The following is a 24,822-nucleotide window of genomic DNA, read 5'->3' as shown; positions in this document are numbered from 1 at the left end:
AGAACCTTTTCATAATAACATCATTTACATCAGGAAAATTATAAGACGATTTTTAAGTTCTACCATTAATGCTAACCATAGGCGATTTGCGACAAGTCATATATAAGATATAAATTTTGCTTGTTTGTCTGTTTGTTTAAAATGTTTGTATCCAATCAAATAAAAAAATCTTAGGCACGCTCAATGACCACATAAATTGTCTTGAAATGACTTTACTAGTTATCAAATGTAATATGGGTTTACGATTTTCCGTAATTACAATCAATTAAACTTCAAAAGTTTGGATTTTTTAAATATTAGAAATTAATCTACGGTAACAGAAACATCCGTGAAAATTTGAGTTTTTCAATTATGTAGGAAAACACGTGGCTTTAAAGGCTTCATTTAAAATTGTTGTTACTAGAGTAGATGGGAAAGCGTCCTGGAAGCATGTCGAGTGATTAGTGACCTGCAATTCTAAACAATTTCTGCCATAGCATTTATTTTTTATAGATACCCTTGTTAGGTTTATTTCTCGAGGTAATAATTGGTCAAGTAACAACAAACGTATTTTTTTACATTTTGATTTATCTGAAAAACCTGATATTTGAGTAGTGTTCCCTAATTAACAAGAAATGTACTATTTGTGCCTTTAAATAAATTTTTAATTTTTTAAAGAAATATTTTCAGATATACAATACACAACGCAAAATATTTTCAGATATACAATACACAACGCAAAATATTTTCAGATATACAATACACAACGCAAAATGACCAGTTTTTCCTCTGGATGATGCTAAAAACTTAAAAACATTAATAAATATGGAGGAATAAAGAATAAAATATGATTTTTGAATTTTAAAAGAAAATGGAGGAACTAATTGTTACTGGTGAAGAAACGGTTGCAACAACCCAGGTGCCTCTAAACAACCTGGAGAACCTGGAGAATCTGGACCTGTTTACTGTAGAGTCCGATATTGTTCATTACTCACAGGAGATATTAGTACAGGTACACCACAGGGTTAGATATTTTGTTGAAAACTTGCTCCTCTCCCTTGAATTTTTAAAAATAAATGCATTTCCTGGTAATACGTATTAAAAATTAAAAAGGGGATGGGAGTGGAGGGGTGGAATTATTCTCCCAGCAGGGCGAGTAAATAGATATTTCTGATAAAACACCTTTGAAAAAAATTAAATTCAAGGATAAAATGTAAAGAATTGATTATCAAAGCAAATATTTTGTTGGAGCAATTGATTCATTAATGAATTAATTGATTGATATTGATTATTTGTTCGATTGATAAATTAATTGTTTGGTTGGTTGAATAAATGTTCGGTTGGTTGATTTATTGTTCATTTTCCTACGTATTTGTGTGATTGGTTGATTGCATGTTTAATTGAGTGATCAATTGTTCGATTGGTTAATTGGTTGGGACGATCAAGAAGAAAGAATGAAAAACAAGAAATAAAGAAGACTCAAAATGTTTCCATCTGATATCATATTGAAATTTAAAAATATTGTAAAATTTAATTAAAACAAATTATTAAAGTTAAAAAATTACGTGTGTTGGTTTCATTTGTTGATTGATTGTTAAATTGATTAATTAATTGTTCGAATTGGTTAATTAGATGTTGTTTGGATTGGTTTATTGATTAATAGATTGGTTAATTACATTTCTGGTTCATTGGTTGATTATATGTTAGATTGGTTAATGGCATGTTTGGTTAGATTGGTTGATTAAATGTTAGATTGGTTATATGCATGTTTGGTTGGATTGTTGATTTTTTGTTAGATAGGTCAATTATTTGTTTGATTAAATAAATAATTATTACATGTTGTTTGGATTTTTTTTATTGTTAGATTGGTCAATTATTTATTTGATTAATTAAAAAGAGTTATATTGGTTAATTACATAATTACATGTTGGTTCGATTGCTCGATTGATTGATTGATTAAATACTGATTCGATGGGCTGATCAGAGTATTTCTTAGATAATAAAACTTGAACGATCAATTAATTGATTGTTTTGATTGATTACTTTCTTTGTAGGATAGTGACTCCCTAGGGTATGCAGACTTTTCATCAGAGCAGGCGAGTTCTTGAACAATCTACTAATTGGAGTTTTTAGATAAACCTACAGTCGTCGTCGTATATATCAATACAGTAAAGACGACTTTCTGTTTCAATTTTGATTTTTTACCAAGCTTTGAAACACCAGATTCACATAAGCATATAAACAAGTACAAATTGCCAATCAACAGCTTCTCTTTGTAATTTGATAAATGCTTGTCTATAGGAATCAAAACGTGACTTGTAAAAAATCGTCTTCATTATATTGATATAATTGTCGGCCAATGTCGTTTTTTTGATAAATAATCTGGACAAATTCCTTAATATCTCCGTTAATTTTGAACGTGCAAAAATAGCAGACCACATTTTGGAAATTTCGAGGCTATTATTTTTCGGTATTAAATGTATATTCGGGATATTACTTAAATTGTGTTTACAAATTAATGTCGCGTGGAACAAAGACGATATTTAAGTCTTTTATCTTCTTTATGACATTCGAATGTTCACTTTATATTGGTAAACGCTATACGGCATAATAATAAGGGGCCAACCTTTCTAAAAACAAAGTCACAAATAAATATAACTTAGATTTAGACGTCCATATTGGACACCCTGAGAGTCTGATTTGATCTGATTGCCCAAAATGGGTTTTAATGGATTTAAAACTTTTAGGTGGCTACAAAAATGTCTACTATTCCTTACATTTTAAAAATTATGAAGTTTCTTCAAGTATGCTTGTATTACAATAGGCAAATTTTTACTCTTACCGCATGGTTAGGCATTAATTCCGACGACTTGACAATCCATCCAAGCCTATATTTTTTGTCAGATAATTAGACGATATCTTTTGAATTCACGAAAAAAAAACATATTTTCCGTTGCATTTGTAGTTAGCACGGACAATTAAGCTCAAATCTAATAATTTTTCTCTTTTTAGGATGTTACATCAGAGGGCTGCGGTAAATATTGTTTTTACAAACATTTAAATCTTTATTCTAGTATAAATTGAATAAAAAACTATTTCTTGGAAATATCATCCTGATTTATGACTTTAAATCCCATAGAGATTTTGGAATTGAATGAGTGGAAGCATTTAAAGGGACTATTAGTGTGATTTCAAGCAACCTTCCATTTTATAGAGGGACATTCTCGATTTTCAACGGTACCCTTCCAACTTTTGACTGCTGAAAGAGGTGTCGTATCGTTTGCACTAATGATTGATCGGACTAACGCATATTCGCACTAACGTTCATTCGGACTCACGTTTTATTTGAGTGTTAGGTTAGGTTAAGACAATTTCTGGGACGATCGCTGCGGCTAGGACAGGCTAGGGGGCCGAGCGCCGGGACTAGAACAGACTAGGGGGCCGGTCGCTGCGGCCACAAGTGTTACTGGTCAGCTGACTTTATGCAAAAGTGCGTTAGTTCAATCGGACATCAGTGCAAAAGATATAGCATCCTGAAAGATGTAGAACTTTTTCTATATAATCTACAAAAACGCTTGTAATTGTTTAACACTTTGTTTGCAAGCTGTTGATTGTTAATATTAATAAAGAAATATTAATATTTACTTTCTAAAAATCACAAAAAATAAATATTTAGTTTCGAATTTTTAAAAAAAGCTTCGGCCGTAAAATAGTAGGTTTGTTTCCCGAGGTACAAGTAACGTCAGCTGAGTTGAGTTCACACTATTTATCCGAACGATGTTTTGGAGAAATAAACAGGGAGATCTTTGACTTTGATAAACAGTCTAAGTTTTAAAGGGTATCTTTGTAAATCGTACATTGCCATCGTTGCAATGAGATTCCTGACGCCTTACAGTCCCTTTAAATGCATCAAAAACTTTTTTTAAATGGATAAACCGCATTTTCTGACATTTAATTAGTTTTCACTGTTTTTTTTTTAATACTTGTTGATTCCTAATCTAATTTCACTTTTCATAATTTATTTTTTTAGATCCTGAGCGTGTTAGAAAAGTTTCTTCATTTCCAGGTACTTAATTTTTTTCTTTTCTTAAAATGATTTAAAGCAGTCGAACTAAAGGACCTAAAGTGAAAAACTTATATTTTTTCTAAATAATTGACCGTTTCCTGATAATTAATTAATTGACATTTTAGAAAATTCATTAAAGCACCTTTTACATTTTGATAATTTGGCCTATGGTTTTGAAGACACCCCCCCCCCCCCCCATTCTTTGATTTAGACGGTTACACTTGGTGATTTTGGTTGATTTGATTAAGAAAAAGTTAAACCTAATTAATCAGAAAAGTTCCGTGGACGGCCTCCTAATTTCGAGGCTTCAGAGGTCGATGCCCAGGTAAAAAGAAATTCTTGTCTACAGACAGGGAGATCCAAAAAACTGTGGAACACGAAGACGACGTTAAAGTAATTTTATTTGATATTGTAATAAAGTAATTAGTTTTAATAGTAACTAAAAAATCACTTTGCATGTGCAACTGTTCTGTGTGTGTACACTACACAATTTCTGTGTTGTATCTTTATGGAACTGTTTATAGGATCATACAGTGATAATCAGAAAACTGTAGAATAGGAAGATGACATTAATGCAATGCTGAAGTGCATTGGATGTTGTTTAAAGCAAATAGCATTACTTGAAAGCAGTGCTTAGGATCCGGATCCGTTGGATCCGCAAGATTTTGGCTTCCTGGATCTTGATCCGCAAAAATATGGGGTAACGGATCCGGACCCAAGGGGTAAAATATCAACCAAAAACTGCAAAAAAAACTTTTTTACTCCTAAAACCCAACTCTGAACTTTTGAAAAAAGAGATTATAAAAACTTCCTCATTTCTGAATGATTCATCAAGTTTTAGGATAAAAATAAGCGATAAAAACAAAACAAAAAATTTGAAATATTAACAAATGACCTGGATCTGGATCCGGATCCATTTTTTCCAGTGCGGATCCAGGATCTGGATCCGGATCCGGATCCGCATAAAAATTAAATGGATCCTAAGCACTGTTTGAAAGTTATTGAATTACGTATGAAGTAAAATGCGTCTGTTTACATTGTACAATTGCTGTTTCTCATGTTCAATGCGCTATTAAAAGTCATAACTTGAGTTTAAAAGTCGACTTCCTATTCCAGAGTTTTCTGGTTCTCTCTTTAACATTAGTCTAAAGTTGTCGTCTTCTTATTCCACAGTTTTATGGGTCTCACGACTTACTGTAGTTCTTAAATGTCGTCGTTTTTAAAAAGATTTTTTTAATTAAATAGGCATTGTCGATTTTGGTAATTTTTCCTAGCACTGATAGGAATGGAGGAAAACAATCTTTTTGTTTTTATTGTTATTTTTTTCTTATGTATGGTTTTGCTTCTTTTACCAATAAAAGTATTTGGATTGAAATGAAATTTCAGATTGAGTAAGGGGAAAAAAATATTATAAATATCTTATCAAAAGTTATTTGTTTGAACAGGGCCAAACATGGTACAATTGTTCTGTCTGTGAAACTAAATGTACGGGAAGAAGTGAATTACTGCAACACATGAGAACTCACGATAAGGTAACAGCTTGAAAATCAAATTATTACAGGGGTGTATATTTTCCTGAAATATTTCCCCTGCAGACGTTAAAAAAGTAAATAAATGATTTTTGTGGGGGAAAAAATAAATTTTTAGGTAAAAAGTTTCTAAAAGAATGACAAAAACTCGTCTTCTGACGTCCAATATTTTCCTATATTCGCCAGAGAATCAAAAATAATTTTCCTCCGGTTAATACTTGAAAATATATTGTATATAAATATGATGTGTACACTGTACACTGCACAACTCTTGTGTTTATTGAATTATTGAAATCATAATTCATCAGTCTAATGTAGTATTTAATGTGTACACTGCACAACTCTTGTGTTTCAAGCTTATTGAACTATTTAAATCATAATTCTCCAGTCTAATGTTGTCGCCTCCCTTTTCCACATTTTTATATGTCCCACTGTATTATGATTCTTATTTTCTAGGAATACAAAAATGTTATATATTTCAAAATAGGTTTATTCAGAAATACGCAAAATGATGATTATTTAACGAAATTTTTGTAATTATTTTTGTTCTTGTGACACCAAGTTTTAATTTCCATTGTTGCTTCAGGAGCGTCCGTTCTACTGCAAGGTTTGTGGATCCAATTTCAAGCAAGTTGTCCATCTCAGAGCTCACATGAGAATGCATACTGGAGAGAAACCGTTTAAGTAAGATTTGTTTATTTTAAAATAACTTTATGCGGTATTTGAAATGGAATATGGGCAGGTTTTTTATGTAATATTGCATATTATNATATATTAATATTTGTCTGGCCTTGGAGAAGCCAAAAGCTTTACTGTGCGTGTTCAATTTAGGGGGGCAACTGGAGATAGCTTAAACGGTAATTTACATAAAAAAAAAATATGAAATTCTCAGATTCTATAATGCCTTGCCCACACTGCTGAAAATGGACCATCAGGTTTCAAGTCAAAACACCTGAACTTTTTCTTTGGATTATGTTTATATGCAGTCTACTGATATATATTCTCAATTTTCAGAAAATGTCACCTAGGGAATTTTGAGCAAATTAATTTTTAAGAAATTTTAGAAATCAAGTGCATTCACAGGTCTTAAATTAAACAAAAATTTCATTTTAAAACTTTAATCTGCTTCTTCTGGGTTTTTGACAATATTTTTTAACAGTATATGACATGGTCTCCAAATTTTTTTATTTTTCTTCAACAGTCATGAAACTTATTGTAGCAAAAAATCAAACACCTAAGTCAACTGCCTGACTGTCAAAATGCGGCCCGAAAAAGTTTTTTGATGTAATTTTTACTGATTTTACTTCAAAAAGTCTTTTTTAGGCACAAATTTCGCAATTATACAGTTCACTTAAGGCTTTGATTTTTTTGTAAAACATTTCTTTTGACTGTTAAGGAAAATTCACAAAATTTGGGGACTCTGCCATCAACGGTTCTAAAAATATCGCAAAAAACACAGAATAATCTTAATTAATCTTTGAACCTACAGTTACGATTGAGTTTAGACTTAAAAATGCACTTGATTTCAACAATTTTTTTTAAATGGATTCACTAAAAATTTAGATTATAACTCAGAAGCCTGCATAGTAATATATTCCGAAAAAAATTAGGTGTTTTCACTTGAATCCTGATGGTTCATTTACAGCAGTGGGTGCCTTGATTAAAGATAGTTAATATATAAAAAATATGTCTTCTTGCCTTAGATGCAGTGTGTGTGCAAAATTTTTCCGCCAAAAAGTGATTTTAGACCAACACATGAGAATTCATACTAAGGTACATACCATACAAGGGAGATGCATAGCATATAGCACATCAGATAAATGACATGTCACATGGGAGATGCATAGCATATAGCACATCAGANTTTTCCTCCTTTTACTTCCCGTTTTCTTTTCCCTTTTCCTTCCCCTTTTCCTTCATTTTCCCTTCCCTTCCCTCTTTCCTTCCCTTCCCTCTTGGGTATTCACCCCTGTGAATAAATAAACGAAAGGATGAAAGAAAAAGACGGGTGACATGACAAATGTATGATAAGTGACCGAAGCATAAACTTGTATTTGATGGTTAACTCAACCAAACAACTATATACTTGAAAGTCTCCGTTTTGCAAATATTAGCATAGTTGCAGAATTATTGCTAAAGTTTTGATGATTTAGAGCAAACCATACAAATGTACCGAGACTGGATGTATCAAAGAATTTACACAAAAATCCTCGTTAAAGAACCACATAAAGTCCCACAGGTAGTTTAGTATTTAAAGATATTTAGATTTTCAATTTGATATTATTATATAAAATCCTTTTAATTTTCAATTGTAATGCTAACTTTTAATTTAGGAATCTAATTTATTTTTCCAAAAACTTAGAAACTTATTTAATCTCTAAAAAATTCAAATGTTTCTAAACTTCATACATGTTACATTTAACTATTTAACCACAGGATTTGCCAAATCAATAGAAAAAAGTATTTTTCTCATTTTCTTTCATTTCTTTTTAATTCTTTATTTGCATTTTCATATATTTTTATCCTTTCTGGAAATTATAAAAAAAATCTTCTCTCTTAATTTGTACTTTGCACAATTTTTCCTTTTTTAATAATGTCACCGTATTGTTTTATAGATTATTTACAGGGTTACCCACATAGGTTGAGGCTTTAATGACGACCTAAACCGTTTATTTCTGACAATCGGAAAGGTTTTAAGTTGATAAAGGACCAAACTAGAATTATAGCAGTTTCCTGGGGAAAGGCAATATGTTGGTACGTTTTTGATTAGTTTTTGATTATTTTAAAAGGATCCGTAATAATCAAAGAAGTTTTACAATTTTCAAAATTTTTAATTTTAAACATTTGCGTTTCTTTCCGGTCTGACAGGAAATAAATGCAAAAAACGAACTAAAAACGAGCGTCTTAAAACGTTCGTTTATACATATCATAGAATAAAAATATTGCAAAGTTTGAAAGTTTTTTTGTAAACAAACTAAGACGATTAACAACCCTAAGTGGGGGGTATTTCACTTTTGGTCCCTCAGAGTTTTTTGCACAATTCGAAAGGTTTTAAGTTTAAAGGACCAAACTAGAATTATAGCAGTTTCCTGGGGGCGATCTACAAAAATCAGAGAAGTTTTACAATTTTCAAAATTGTTAACTTGAAACATTTGCGTTTCTTACCGGTCTGAGAGAAAATAAATGCAAAAAACGAACCAAAAACGAGTGTGTTAAAACGATCGTTTTTGGTTCGTTTATACTTATCATAACAGAATTGAAATGTTGTAAGTTTTATAAAATGTTTTTTGTAAACAAACTAAGGCGATTAACAACTCTAACTGGGGGGATTTCACTTTTGGTCCCTTAGAGTCACATTTGATTTGATTTGATTTGATTGGATTTGATTGGATTTGACTTGATTTGATTTGATTTGTTTTGTTTGGATTTGATTTGACTTGATTTTGAAATGAATCAAAAATGATAGCAAAATGGTTAATCAATTCTGCTGTAGAAAAGCATGAATGCAAGAAAAAATATGTCTGAAATCTATCTTTGTGGATAATCTTCTAAAACGGTATTGCTCTACAGTCTACAGTCTAAATTATGTACAATGTAATGTACATGATGTACAGTAAAGTGTTTATTAAGGACTGGTAAACTAAGTGAACAGTACAATAAGAAGGAGGTGTACACCAGAAAAGAAGTTTACACAAGAAAAGAACCAGTTCAACCTATCCTACAATCTGCAGTACACTCATTTGTACAACCCCTTGTACAACCCCTTGTACAACCTCCTGTTTTCAAGGTAATTATCTTTATTTTAAATTAACTGTCGAGTGTTGATGTAATTGCAAGTGATTCTCAATTTTCAAAACTTAATTTACATTGCAAAGTTTTGAACAATTGTTTTTTTTGGGAGCCTTGCTGACTTTTGTTTGAGAAAAGGATGGATAAACACTATTCAGGATTACTCCACAAAGGATGAGACTGTAAAGCCGACTTAAACCTCATAAATTAAGTCTTCTGTCTTGAATTAAGTCTTAAAAGGGGTTATTTAATAATTTTGCAAAGAAAAAGCACGTTTACATATGCATAAAAGGAAATAGATAGTAAACATTCGGTACAGTTGTTTCTTAAGTCTCATCCTTTCTGGGTTACCCTGTATCTTAAAATATTTCATCTGTAAATGCATAATACTAATTGAAATACAATGGGGAAAAAATAGAAGTACAAACGACGATATTTTTTGTTAATTAGATAAAGGGTACTACATACATATATTATTTAAAATGGGAGGTCACAAAAAATTATGTTGAACTGAATTTAATTGATTGGAGATAGGTTTCGCTACTTCTCTAGTGCTGTCAGGATCAAATTCTGAACCACCGATTCAAAAAATATATACATGGTTGAACCCCTGCTTTACGTAGTTCAACGACTTCTCGCAATTCATTAAATTTGGTCCCTGTTTCTTCAATAACCACATTAAAAAAAAGAAAAGATAATTTCAATATTTTTAAGATTTAATAAATTATCAACTATTTTATTTAGATATCCGATGGAAGATCTAAATCTGTTACGAAGATTCTAGATAACAGAAAACTGACGCAGGAAATTATTCAATTTATAATAGTAATAATAATAATAATGATAATAACAATTTAACCTACGGCATCTGATAATTACTCATGACCACCTTGTCTGATTAGCCTCAAATTTGTATTGTGCAACGAGTTAGAACCACAGGAAGTTCCTTAGTTTGGTTCAACAATTTTAAGCTTTTAAGTTAACTCAAATGGAGAAAAATCTTTTTTTCCAGGAAAAGCTGGTTTCCAAGCTAGCTTTTATATATTTTGTTGTGAAAAATAAGTGCAAAACAAATTTTATAGTTTTAATACCAGACATTTTTTCTTTGGAAATCCTTTTTTTTATTTTTTATAACTGTAATTTGTCCTGATTGTCAAAAAAATCATACAAAAGAGAATAACTCGGAGTTCGGCTTTTTTTTCAAATAAAAATCATGGCCTAGCAACCTTTGTTAACTTAAATTTCACACTTGTTTCTAGCTTGGAAACCCAGCTTTTCTGGGAACCTAAGTTAACCCAGTGAAAGTCAGCTTAGATCCTTTAAACTTTTTTTGATAGAACTACTGATGATAATTTTGAGAAGAAAGTAACATTATTAAAGGGGTGGGATTTTTGTAAAGGATCTGAAAAAGATTTTTTTTATTTTAAAAAATTAATAAAATCGTCTGAGACAAATTTTTCATATTTTTCAAATTTTTCAATTTTTATTCCAGATTTTCTAAAGATTAAATTGTATAAGGGAGGTGAATGTCCCAAGCAGTTTAAAACAACTGTTGTTAGAATGACTCAATCTCAGTTTCAAGTAAGCATCAGAATAAAACCTCCAAATAAAATTTTATTGTGCACTTTATCATTCATGTGTAGGTTATGCGCAATTTCTCTATAGTAGTACTATACATTAATCATCGTGCTGTTATGTTAAGTTATCTGTATATTATTGCACGGTGCTATGACATTTATTTCGTTCCTGGATTTTCTCTTACATTTAGGATATTTATGGAGTTCATTTTTTAATTAAAATGAAAACACAATCAAAAATTACCTTTTTATCAATACTTTTTCGAAAAGCACGTTATATCTAGAACTAACTGAATTTTGAGACAAGGTGTTATAAAGGTTTTGGTCTTTGAGTCATTGCCATTAACTCTGATTTTTTTATTCCCTTTATCTTTACAACCCAATGTTGCAGACCTTAGATATTTCAAGCTATGAATTCTGATTGATCAACTAATCAAAGTTTGAAATATCAAAGGTTTACGCCATCTAGTTTTATAGATTTAGGTATTATGAAAATTGGGATTTGTGGCAAAGACTCAATTTCTTTTCTCTTTATTTCTAAGGTATTAAACAGTAAACAAAATTGTTAATAATTAGATTGAATAAGTCTGATATTGTTCGTTCGCGAATATTCACAAATGTTTTTGTTTTTTTAGATATTTATATGATGAAAAATATTATGCGATTTTGCATACCCAAGCCTATTGTCATTTAATCATTTAAAAACAATACAAAACACCCTGTTAGAGACCAATGAGATATAAAATGAGATATGCAATGAGATATACAATGAGATATGCAATGAGATATACAATAAGATATACAATGAGATATACAATGAGATATACAATGAGATATACACAACCATGAAAGTTATCATTCAAATTTTTAGACAGCCTCCTAGGCATATGCATTCCAATACTGCAATGGTGTAATTGGCAAAATACCGCAGGATTATATACATTTTAAAAAAGCGTTTGTTTCTGGCTTAAGTTTAAAAGGATTACTTGAAGCAATACTGGTCGAGTTTAGTGTGCACATCTTGGTTCGCAGTGAGACTTAAGGGACTGTAAACGTAATTTCAAGTGACACTTGTGGTTCCCTTTAATGTTTTGTCTGATCACCTAAGAATTATACATCCTTGTTTTTTTTGTTTTTGAAAATTGTTTTTTTTCGTTTGTAGTATTTCTACTAAAGTGACTTTTCTTTATTATCAGAGTTATAAAGAACTAGGACGTTATCTTGCACATTATTGATCAGATTACGGTTTAGACGGTACTGTCTTTCAGTGGAGGGTTACTTGAAATTATTATAACAGTCCCTTTAATAAGGTCGCTTTATTTTCATGAATTTAGGAGTACCTGAAAAAGAAGTACCCTAAGAGTTCAGAAAGCGGTGCACTGAAATCTCAAGTCCAGCCAGACGAGCCTTTGAAATTATACACTTCAACGCCAGACCCAAGAATATCAGAAATATCTGAGATAGTCGTCAAGGATTCTCAAAGAGCTCCAGAAGGACAGTTAAGTCATGTTGAAGGAAAACATTTAGCACTAACAAACAAGATACCCATCACCCATCAAGGAAATTCCCTCCCCAAGAAGCAACTGCAGGACTCTGCTTGGAGAAGATCAAAGCAGATCAGCAGTCCGTTTCTGACCTATGTTAACTTGTGTAAACCTCTGCTGCAGGCTGAACAACCTGATCTTAACCTTATTCAGCAGATTGAGGAATTAGCGGCTAGGTCAGTTACTTTCTTCTCAAGTTTTTTATTTATTTTTCAAGAGACAAGTATTGTTCATTATAATCTGACAAACGCGGTTTTTTGTTGTTAGTAATTATGTGGATCTTACAACTTCTTTGCTTTTTAACCTAAATATTATATTTAATTGTTTTGAAAAATGTATATGTGAGTTTGAGATTAAATACAGAAAGATTATTAAAAGGTGATATTAGGGTCTTTTACATCCAAGCTTGATTTTATTTGATTTTGTCCTTTTTACAGGATTGAATCCTAGGTACTTTTACGTTAAGTAAAAGGTTTTTTAAAAAATGATTTTAAGACATAGCTTTTACTAACCCGACAATCTTTTTGATCAACCCAAAATAGTTTCTAGTACAATAGAAGACAACGTAGAATTTATACGTTCTCAGTAGAGCTGTATTATTACGTCACAAGTGTCAACTTAGTTTTTGTGTCCGATAAAATTATTACTAATAGTGATAATTTTAGAATAAAGGGCTTATTTCATAATAAGTGCAATTTAATATGTTTTTTATTTTCTGTTTTTACACTTTTTTATTTAATCTTGGAAAAAATGAAAACTAATGTGAGAAAATTTTGTTTTCCTTGTTATATTTGACACTTGTGACGTCGCTTATAATTGGTCCATTTCTCTGTTGCCATGTACTAAAATCTATTTAATCCACCCTGTTATGTTCAATTCTAAATATCTACATTTGCCCATTTTATTTTATGATTACAATTCTCCATTTAAATTACAGTATAATTTCAAGTTATTCTCCATATAAAGATCGCAAATCCGAATTCATAACGGTATCATTAAAAGCCAAGTCTGATCAAGTAAGAATAATATATCAATATTTACAATGTTGTAAGCTGATTATTTCTATTTTAAAAATGTTACTTGCGCATTTCTACTGCTGGAAAATATATAGGATTTATCAGAATTAAAATGTTTAAAACTTGAAAAACGACTATATCTTTCACATGGTAGATAAGATAAAGGTATCAAGGTTTGTGAATCGGGCAATTTTAACTTTGCACAAAGGGTCACTTGAAATTACGCTAACCGTCCCTTTAATGACTTTTTTATGTTTACAAGGGTTGTTTTATGTTTATTTACTTTGTTATCTTGTATCGTTCAGGTGGAATAGATTAAGCAGTGAAGAAAAGTCCAGCTTTGAAGAAATACAAAAACAATCTGAAACGAAAACTTGGTATGAGGTGAGCCATTGGATTTAATGGAAAACATTAAAGAAAGAGTACTTACAATGTTACAGATATAGTAAAAGATAATTTCACAATAAAGTTATTCGAATGTGTTGTATCAACTAGTTAGTTTTAATTAGATTATCAAGTAGATTTTATTATATTAACGAGTAGTTTTATTATATTATCGAGTAGTTTTTATTATATTATCGAGTAGTTTTTATTATATTATCGAGTAGTTTTTATTATATTATCGAGTAGTTTTATTATATTGTCGAGTAATTTTTATTATATTATCGAGTAATTTTTATTATATTATCGAGTAGTTTTATTATATTATCGAGAAGTTTTTATTAGATTATCGAGTAGTTTTTATTAGATTATCTAGTAGATTTTATTAGATTATCTAGTAGATTTTATTATATTATAGAGTTGTTTTCATCACATTTTTATTTGTTTTGCTTTACACTCTGATAGTGAATACATAGTTTAAATGATTCAACTGTTTTTTAGAATTCAACTGCTTCATCCGTTCATAGTCTTTCCACAGCTCTTACCTCTTCAGAAGCTTTTACAGCTCCATCAGTTCTAGCAGCTCCATCAGTTGTGACAGCTCCCCTAGAATCATCTCATTTCTTCAGTTCTAAACCTCAACCAAAAAATCGGAATGCACAGATATGTTTACCGGTATTACGGAGTTTTCAAACTTTATACTGACTATACAGATTTGTTTATCGGTAATATGGAGTTTTCAAACTTTATACTGACTGTACAGATATGTTTACCGGTAATATAGATATTTTAAACATTATACTGACTATACAGATATGTTTACCGGTAATAGGGAGTTTTCAAACTTTATACTGACTGTACAGATATGTTTACCGGTAATACGGAGTTTTCAAACTATAATGACTATACAGATATGTTTACCGGTAAAATAGAGTTTTCAAACTTTAAACTGACTATACAGATATGTTTACCGGTAATACGGAGTTTTCAAACTTTATACTGACTATACAGAGCTGAAAACTTTAGAATGGATAAACTTTAATCCTGACTTCTTAATCCGAATAACCACTGTGGAAACTTTTCATTTTAGTCCTTAATCCACTCTTTTTCTCTCTCCTTGGATATCCGTTAATTGTTTTCTCCAATGAGAATATTTCTGTTCTCTCATTGTACTATAGATGTATTTTAAAGTTATTCTCGAAATATGTGGTAAATCCGATTCACAATGCTGGTAACATTAAAACCTTTGTCTGATCATGCGAAAACCATTTTTATCTCTTTTAAAATTGAACATTTTTAATTTCGGGTTTTCTACAAAGTGACTAGCGCCTTTCTGCTTCCAAAACATTGGAAAAAATTATTTGATTTGATTTGACCATGAAAGCCATGTCTGATCAAAAATGCATTTTAGATTTGCTTCATCTTTTTAGAAATCTTTTTTTTTCAATTTTGGTTTCTCTATTAGTGACTTGCATCTTACTGCAGAAACAGTAAAAGAAAATGTTGCCATCTTTCCCTTTAAAATGGTGTTCTATAAGTTTAAGGTTTGTGGAAGGACGTTATGGTAAACTAACGAGGCTTCATATAAACTTGGATTTGAGTTGGAATAGGAATAGCTGTCATTTAAAGGCGGAGTTGGAACACATTTTAAAATTTATTTCGAACCAACCGGTTTAAAGCAGTGCTAAAGATCCATTTTATTTCGATGCGCATCCGCACATTTAAAGATATTATTTTTTAACTATATTAATTCTTAATTTTGGTACCAATTCAGATGAACTGAATTAACTATTAAGAGATAAAAAAATTTAACAAGCTCTCATTTTTCAGTATTTGATAATTGTGTTCAGATTTGGGAGAGCAAATAGGTTTTGGTTGATATTTTGCCTCTTGGATCCGGATCCAGGAGTCCCAAAGTGTAGCGGTTCTAACAGATCTAGATCCCGGGGTCCTAAGTGTTGCGGATCTAACGGATGTAGATCCCGGGGTCCAAAGTGTATCGGATCCAAAGGATCCGGATCTTCAGCACTGCTTTAATGAATGAATATTTTCAAAAAAAGTTTTGGCCTTTGTAAAAAATTGGACTTAAACTTGAAAGATTTATCCTTTTTTTAACTTGAACAAAATTTTATTTATTTTCCTTAAGTTTATAGCGGAAAATTGAAAATACATTTTTTCACATATTTTAAAAAAGAAAATAATATTTTCAAAGAATTCGGGAGAATTGATTTTCATAAACAGAGTGACTCTACAATGATGAGACTTTAGAGGAGACGGAATTTATACTTTCTGAGTACATTCATTTTGTATTATTTTTGTTTTAGATAGATACTCTGTTCCAGTTACCAGCCACCAGTAATAAGGTAGCATTTAACACTTTTACTTTTTAGATTGTTTGCTCATTTCGTATATGGTTAATTTCTAAAATTATACTAATTTTTCTAATTTCCGATTATTTGTTGAAATCGACTCGTATTCTACAGCATAAATCAGGAAAACTTCCAATTAGATTAAAAATCCCTTTAAAGGAACTGTTAAAGCCAGTGTTTAGGATCCATTTAATTTTAATGCGGATCCGGATCCTGGATCCGCACTGGAAAAAATGGATCCGGATCCAGGTCCTTTCTTTAAGATTTACTGAATTTTTTTAACAGTTTAATTTTTTTCGCATATTCTTATCCTAAAACTCGATGAATTATACAGAAATGAGGAAATTTTTATAATCTCTCTTTTTTTCAAAAGTTCAGATTTTGGTTTTAGGAGTAAAAATCCGTGGATCCGCATATTATTGCGGATCCGGATCCAGGAAGCCAAAATCTTGCGGATCCGTTGGATCCGGATCCTAAGCACTGGTTAAAACGTAGTTTTTAACTGACTTTTTACACAAAGATTGCAATGCTCTATTTCCAATAGTACCCTGGAAAGCTTGTCTGATTAAGTATTAATTAGATGTTAATGTTTTTGTTTCTTTTATCTAACTGGTTTTTTTTTTACTTGCGGTTTTTCTGTGAAAGTGATTTGCTTATTTTTTTGCTTCTAGGAAGCAATTGAGAAATTATCAGAATGAATCACTTTCATATAAAAAACCAACGGTTTCTTAAACATTTTGATCAGATTAAATCGGGCATTGCCATCTTTGCATGGAGGGTCACTTGAAATTACCCTTACAGTTCCTTTAAATTCTATTTCATTCCTTGGTTTCAGGTTGTTCTCAAACAGTTTCCGCATGAGAATGGAAATGTTTATGAAATAGGTTTGGCAGTTGTTAATTCAAAATTCCCTTTTCACAATTTTCAATATTTTAAGATCTGAAATTATTCGCAGTTTTGCAGTTTAACTTAATTTTCTTGAATTTTTTAATTTTGCGTTGGGAGGAGAAAAAGAAATTTATTAAGGGGGGGTGGGGTCCATTTTGGAAATTTTTTATTAACCTCTGCCTGTGTTGTCAGCTATGGAAGGTATAGATGTGAACAGTGTACCCGGAATGCCTGGAATTCCTGGAATTCCTGGCGCTAAAAATAATATCGTTGTCATCAGTCCTGTCAGGTATATATGCATTACGCAGTACATTAACAACCGTACATACACAAACAAACAGTACCCTGTTGCATTTTTTGTTAATGAGAATTCAAAATTGGCATTTGCGGGCACTGTTAGTGGCTTGGCTGATTAGTATAAAATTATATGCAGGTAATCCTCAATCAAAAGTGACAAAATACAAAGTACATAAACAACAGTACATACACAAACAGTCAGACTTTAAGACAAAATACAAAGTACATTAACGACAGTACATACACAAACAAACAGACTTGAAACTTCAAAATTGACATTTGTGAGCACTGTTTTTGTTGCAAAAGTTGGTCTATTAACATGAAAAATTATAAATATATTTGATCCTCATCCAAAAGATCACTAGAAAAACTAGGAGAACTNACACAAACAGTCAGACTTTAAGACAAAATACAAAGTACATTAACGACAGTACATACACAAACAGTCAGACTTTAAGACAAAATACAAAGTACATTAACGACAGTACATACACAAACAGTCAGACTTTAAGACAAAATACAAAGTACACATACACAAACAAACAGACTTTAATGAAACTTCAAAATTGACATTTGTGAGCACTGTTTTTGTTGCAAAAGTTGGTCTATTAACATGAAAAATTATAAATATATTTGATCCTCATCCAAAAGATCACATCTCCAAAATGTTGACTATTTCCTCGCGTAGAACTAAGTGGGGTGACAGTCTGGTGATTTCGATATTGTAAATGGGGATTTTTGTTTTAACTAAGTAAATAATTGATTTCACGCATAATATGTACTTAAGTTCAATAAACAAAACGTTTTAACGGATTTTGCTCAATCCCATGCAGGGTTGCCCATATAGGGCAAGACTTCAGAGACGACTGTTCGGAATTTATACCGTTTCCTTATATTCACGATTCCCTGCAAATAAAACTTGTTTTTTCCTTTGCCAGTGAAAGACCACATTCAAGGCGGATGATTAAGTTTAAAATTGATATATTTGAAGAGTTTTAAGTCGTCTTTACAGTCTTTTTGGATACCATGTTGTTTGAACAATTTTGTCTAGTGATTGGGCTGAAATATTTTGTCCATATGATTTAATTAGAAGAGCTTTATTCAAGTTTATTTTTGTATATTTTAGAAAGTTTAGAACGTATCCTTCTAAACGGAACCGAAGACTCAATACTCCTCTAAAGCAGGTAAGTTTTGTGTACAGATAAAAAAATAAAAAAATATAAAGACTTAAGAATTTAGAGATAAGGGTTTTTGTTTTATTGCATATATTTTCTGTCAGGATTCAATACTGACGACATATTATAAGAAGAGGAAATGCATAGAAACAATTTATTAAAAACCTTGTGTATGTCCTAAAACCCTCTAAAGCGAACCAACACGATTAACAACCCGTTTGAGGGAAGATTTTGAAATCTATTCCTGTTTAGAATGAAGTCGCGGCATCTTTTGGTATAAATCAACTAATCACTCTTAGTCAATCAGCTAATCAACAAATCCCGGAACAAAGACGATCTCTTATTGAAAGTCAGGGACTATCATCCTGTATTGGAGTAACCACAGAAGTCATTTCTAGTGGAATAAATGAATTATCCAGCGGATTATTTAGTGGAAACGGACTATGTGAAACATCTTCTGGTGGATTAAATTCAATGTCTGATTTGTCAAGGTTACAACCTCCAGGCTCTGAACTGATAGAACTAGGAGGAGAAAAAATGGCGGGAAAAGTTGAAATATTCAAAATGGCGGGAAAAGTTGAAATATTCAAAATGGCTGACATCAGAGACAAAGAAAGTCTGGCAGATATCTCAGATGTGGATGAATCACAAGGTATTTTTCCTTTACTTACTATGCATTTCATTTTTCACCTTTAATCTTAATATTATTCTTCAGGTCCTGAAATGCAAGCTAGAGCAGATATATCTAATGACGAAAACTTGAACGAAATGGCTTCGCAGGAAATTGTCGAGTCTAACTTTGTAATGGAAGACACAGGTACGATGAGTACGATAGATAGATTTTTACAATTCACTTTTTAATCCTAGGGGAACTTACAGTATTAGAGGACGAACATGAGGTTTTAGAGGACGATCAGGGTGTCCTCAACAATACTACATTAGAGGACGAGGACATTCTTCAGTATCAAGACTCCATACAGTACACAGAGCAGGACAACATAGAGAACTTGTACTCAATATATCATTTATAGTGTACTTAATTAATTCATTTGTTTATTTTATTTATATTTGATTATTTATTTTTTGATTATTCTGACCTGTACTTTAATAAGTTGCCAAAATTTTACTTTATTTGTCATAGTTGTTTTATTGCAGTGAATAAATGCTCTATATCTGAACTTAAAAATTGTAATTAAATTTCCTAAGCAAGCCCCCCCCCACCTCAGATAATTCCCATTTTATACCAGACTTATTTTGTATTCATGGAGTTAACAAATGAGCAATCTACATATGCACGGTTTGCACAGTAAACAATAAACATTACCATATTATACAATGCATGCACTAAACAGTTACCCCTCAATTTACGTTTAACTTAAGTAAATTGCAAGTATTGCAAGTATAAGAATGAAATCTTGCATTTTTAAATCATATCTTTTTTATTAAAGAGCTATGGAGACGAACTAAAATCAAATGTAGAAACGATACGAGGTCACAAAGTTGTCGCAGTAATGTCGCTTACATTGGACCTTTTCCTTCTGCCTAGTGTGCAGTCCATTGATGCTGAAGTTCTAACAGGGAAAGTAGGGGAAAATGGACTGAATACGTTTTTTTAAAGGGAGTGATCGGGTATGTAAGGTTGTTGAACTGAGTATGCAGTGTTGTGGAAAACTTCTTTCGGATTCATTTGAGACATATAAAACTTTTTAAAGATCTCATAAAATGTAAAAAAAAATCTACAGTAAACTAATTAATTTCTATTTTCTCATTATTCTGGTTTCTCATTATTCACAAAGATTTTCGCAGATTTTCTAGAATTATTATTGAAAAAACGACATTTGAAGAATTTGAAGAAATCGGCGAATAAATTCAAAGAAGATAAGAAATTCAATATTATAATGAAAACGAAATGATCAATTTTAGCATTGATTAATTGACAAATTTCTTTTGAGTAATATGTTAGGAACATATCTAATTAGATTACTGTATAATTTTTACTTTATTTTTTTTTGTCGCTCAAACTCTGGATTTACAGATCTTTAAAAAGGGTTATATGTCTCAAATGAATCCGAAAGAAGCTTTCCACAGCACTGCATACTCAGTTTAACTACCTTACATAGCCGGTCACTCCCTTTAAAGTGATCCTTCATTTATAAAATTGCATGTTTGATTGAGAATTGTATGCTTCTGTTAACCTATCGAGGAGGAAGATATTCTTAGTTTTCTATCTGAAACTGAACGTACCGAGAAACTGGTATGTACGTGGTGCATACGAGTTCTTTTTTAATGCTGTTACGAAGTAAATACCTTTACCAGTGGCTTATCAACTTATAAGGATAAATAGGTACAGGTTGTCCCAAGAAACATGACATTTGGTATATAGTTTTTAATGTCGTCTTCCATACACTTTATTAAAGGCTGTTTGCAGTTTAATTCGTTTAAAAAATCTTTTGCTCAAATATATTTTACTTTTAAGTTAATATTGCTATAATATACCGCCTATATAAGATTTTATTGTTATCTTTGGTATTAAACAACTTAACAAATTATGGAAGAAGACATTCTGAACTATTTACCAACTGTCATGTTTCGTGGGACACCCTGTTTGTATTTCGTGTTCAAATGACTATATAAAAATGTTTGCTTTTTGTTGAGTTTCTGACAAGCTACCCTTAAATGTTTAAAAAACGGATGTGCATACGAGTTACTCGGTAATCTATTATAAGCAAGAAATAGGAAATATTTGAAGGGTATCGATATGAATAAGACAACTCCTTCTAAAAATAAATTAAGTTCTTGAAAAGGGGTTTTCAAATAATGTTGATTAAGGGTGAAAGATTTTTCACAAATTTTAAAAGAATTAATTTCAAGCATTAAATACTAATTTATTTTTTTAATTCTAGGAAACATTTACATAAGGCATTTGTCGCTCAATCAAAATTGACCATCGTAAATGGCCTTTTGTGAAAACAAAAACTCTAGAAAAAGTGTTGTCTTTTTTTCTCAAAATATGTCGATTTTAGTATCAAAAGATCCACCTTTCCAAGCCATATTTAGACAAATAAAAATTTGTTTATGATCCTTGTCTTTAATTCTTTGAAGTAACTGTTCTCCTCTTGTTTGTTTGTATTTGCATAACTTGTTCTTATTTATTTGAACTTTTTATTTTTACTTTTTTATTTGAATTTGTTTGTAATAATATAGTTTTTTAAATTATGTTTTGAATTCTGTTTTGTTGTGTTAACCTTTTCTGTGAATATTGTTATAAAGAGAGTGTTCGCGAAAAATGAGAGGGGGTATAGGCTTACGGCGAAAAATAAGCGCTTTTGATCGATACTAATCTTGCTTCTATATGTTGCGTCTATAGATTCTATAAGGAGAAAATTGTTAAAAACGGCTATAATACCGAAGAATGTAGTGTCCATACAAATTCAGAAAGAAGCAACATTCAACTCGGATCGGAAAATAATCAATTTAATTCCAAACAAATCATTCAGATATTACAAACAGTACTCATCGATTATTTTTCGACGCAATCGTATCTAGTTAATATTTCATAATACTTTTTATTTTGTTTTTCTACAATAATATTTCACTAGCGCTGGATTTTCGAACATTCCTGGAAAATATGAAAATGTCGTCTTCATTATCAAAAACCCTCGAAACAGGAATAAATGTTTTAAAAAATTATCGATGATTATTGGTTGTAATATCTGAATGATTTGTTTGGAATTAAATTGATTTTTTTATGATCCGAGTTGAATGTTGCAACTTTCTGAATTTGTATTGACGCTACGTTCTTCAGCATGAGTCGTTCTAAACAATTTTCTCCATATAGACACAACTTTCTTTAATGTTGTCGTTTTTTCTTTTATTATAGTATTTAGTTATTATTTCATTTAATCTATATATTCGTAAGCAATACAATTGCTCAATACTTTTCAAACAAAATATAATAACTTCATAATTGAATTAAAAAACAGAGTTAGTTTTTTTTTCAAAAACTAAAAACCGTAATGCTCCATCATATATATAGTTTCGGAGGGACTGGAGAATGTTTGTTAATGGCCTCTGTTCCAATGGAGGCTGACAGTGCAAGTAAGTAATTATATATGTAGTTCCAGAGGGACTGGAGAATGTTAGTTAATGGCCTATGTTCCAATGGAGGCTGACGGTGTAAGTAAGTAATTAGGGGCTGAAGAATGTTTGTTAATGGAGGCAGTAAGTAAGTAATTTTATTTGTAGTTGTACTTTGAACTATAAAAATTAATGATCCAATGGTGGTTTATGCAACAGAGACAAAAAAGAAAATGTTTAAATAGTTCACTATTCGATTTATCAGCGTTGCTTAGATATAGGCTGGAACGGTATCGTTTTACATCGAACATGTCCCTTGGAATTATGTTAACAGTCCCTTTAAAGAGCTCAGTGTTTATGCAATAGTTTAATCTTTCCCAAGATTGACAATTAAATCCTTTAATCCACAAGTTGGGGGGCGGCTTTCATTCTAATTATAAATTTAATTATTAAAGGGACTGTGAACTAGAGTTTTATATGAATTTAATTATTAAAGGGACTGTGAACTAGAGCTTTTATTAAATTTAATTATCAAAGGGACTGTGAACTAGAGTTTTTAATAAATTTAATTATTAAAGGAACTGTGGACTAGAGTTATTAATAAAATTAATTATGAAAGGGACTGTGAGCTAGAGCTTTATTAAATTAATTATTAAAGGGACTGCGGACTAGAGTTTTTATTAAATTTATTTATTAAAGGGACTGTGAATTAGAGTTTTTATTAGATTTAATTATCAAAGGGACTGTGAGCTAGAGCTTTTATTAAATTTAATTATTAAAGGGACTGTGAACTAGAGTTTTTAATAAATTTAATTATTAAAGGAACTGTGGACTAGAGTTATTAATAAAATTAATTATGAAAGGGACTGTGAGCTAGAGCTTTATTAAATTAATTATTAAAGGGACTGTGAACTAGAGTTTTTATAAAATTTATTTATCAATGGGACTGAACTAGACTATTTATTAAATTTAATTATTAAAGGGACTGTGGACTAGAGTTTTTATTAAATTTAATTATTAAAGGGATTGTGAACTAGAGTTTTTATTAAATTCAATTATTAAAGGGACTGTGACTAGAGTTTTTGATAAAATTAATTATTAAAGGGACTGTGGACTAGAGTTTTTATAAATATAGTTATTAAAGGGACTTTCTAAATTAACTATGTTCTAGAATTTTCTATGATTACTAAATGGAATTCGATCTAGAATTTTAGCCACTAAAAGGAATATTACTTGCTAATAAATAAAAGTCGTCTTCATTTTATTGATGTAATCGCCAACCATGCTGTAGTTTTAAATTGTACAAAACTAGAAATAATAAAGTATAAGTCGCCGCAACACTTTAAAGTTGACCCAGTTTTTGAAATTGATTCAATTTTTCAAAGCTATTCAGGAATCAGGATCTCTATGATGCATGAAGGGCCGGTCATAAGTAGGGTTTCCAGCGAAAAAGGAAAATCGTTTTGCATTTTTCCCTTCATTCATTTTCGCGAAAAAGGTAGCGAAATACGAAGGAAAATTTTCGCATTTTTTTGCGAAACGTTTCGTTTGCTGGAAGTCATGAGAAGACAATTGTTTATGTAGATGATACTGTCCCTAGCCGGAACGGATACTGTCCCTAGCCGGACCGGATACTGTCCCTAGCCGGACCGGATGAAAGTATTATCATTTCTAAAAAGAATGAACATGTTTTCATCTTTTCTGATAACCTATCCAACTATATAGCACTAAATTCTTCTAAGAAACCTTTTCTAGAATTTGTTGTTTTCTGGAACAATTTATTTCAAATCTGTCTACACAAAACATGACAATTTCACTGTAAACTCTGGGTCAATTCAAGTACTAGACCGACTTTTAAGCAGTACAGTAGAGATGCTGACTATGCAAGGCAAAACGGGATAGTACACCAAATGAATCAGCCTCTTCAAGGGAGTTTCTCAAAACAGTGGAAAATGAAGACGATATTAAAGCCAACTTTTGTGTATTGATGTTGTTAAAAAGTAAATAATTTTGCTAGTATAGCATGAGCAATAACTTATTAAGTTAAATAGGTCTGTGTATACACTGTACACTGCACACTGTGTTTCATTTTCTTTGGACTATTTGAAATCATAACTTGAATCCTACACAATTCC

The 24,822-nt window shown here is 31.0% G+C and overlaps 1 protein-coding gene across 1 annotated transcript; it reads left to right on the top strand.

The window, feature by feature from the left end:
- Positions 1–713: 713 nt before the first annotated feature.
- Positions 714–19,788, top strand: LOC111711108 (uncharacterized). The gene is made up of 22 exons (XM_023485358.1): positions 714–991; positions 2,034–2,075; positions 2,992–3,013; positions 4,010–4,045; positions 4,318–4,370; positions 5,491–5,577; positions 6,161–6,258; positions 7,278–7,347; positions 7,728–7,813; positions 9,205–9,361; positions 10,108–10,167; positions 10,882–10,944; positions 12,275–12,660; positions 13,806–13,884; positions 14,383–14,556; positions 16,206–16,244; positions 17,086–17,134; positions 17,331–17,427; positions 18,562–18,619; positions 18,863–19,262; positions 19,326–19,427; positions 19,478–19,788. Exons 1-22 carry the CDS (start codon positions 851–853, stop codon positions 19,639–19,641), a joined length of 2,463 nt encoding a protein of 820 aa, XP_023341126.1. The 5' UTR covers positions 714–850; the 3' UTR covers positions 19,642–19,788.
- Positions 19,789–24,822: the final 5,034 nt, after the last annotated feature.

The sequence above is a fragment of the Eurytemora carolleeae genome, unplaced genomic scaffold (assembly GCF_000591075.1).
Source record: "Eurytemora carolleeae unplaced genomic scaffold, Eaff_2.0 scaffold1098, whole genome shotgun sequence".
Taxonomy (NCBI): Eukaryota; Metazoa; Arthropoda; class Copepoda; order Calanoida; family Temoridae; genus Eurytemora; species Eurytemora carolleeae.
Note: the sequence above shows the minus strand (reverse complement) of the source record. Positions and strands in the feature narration are given on the sequence as shown.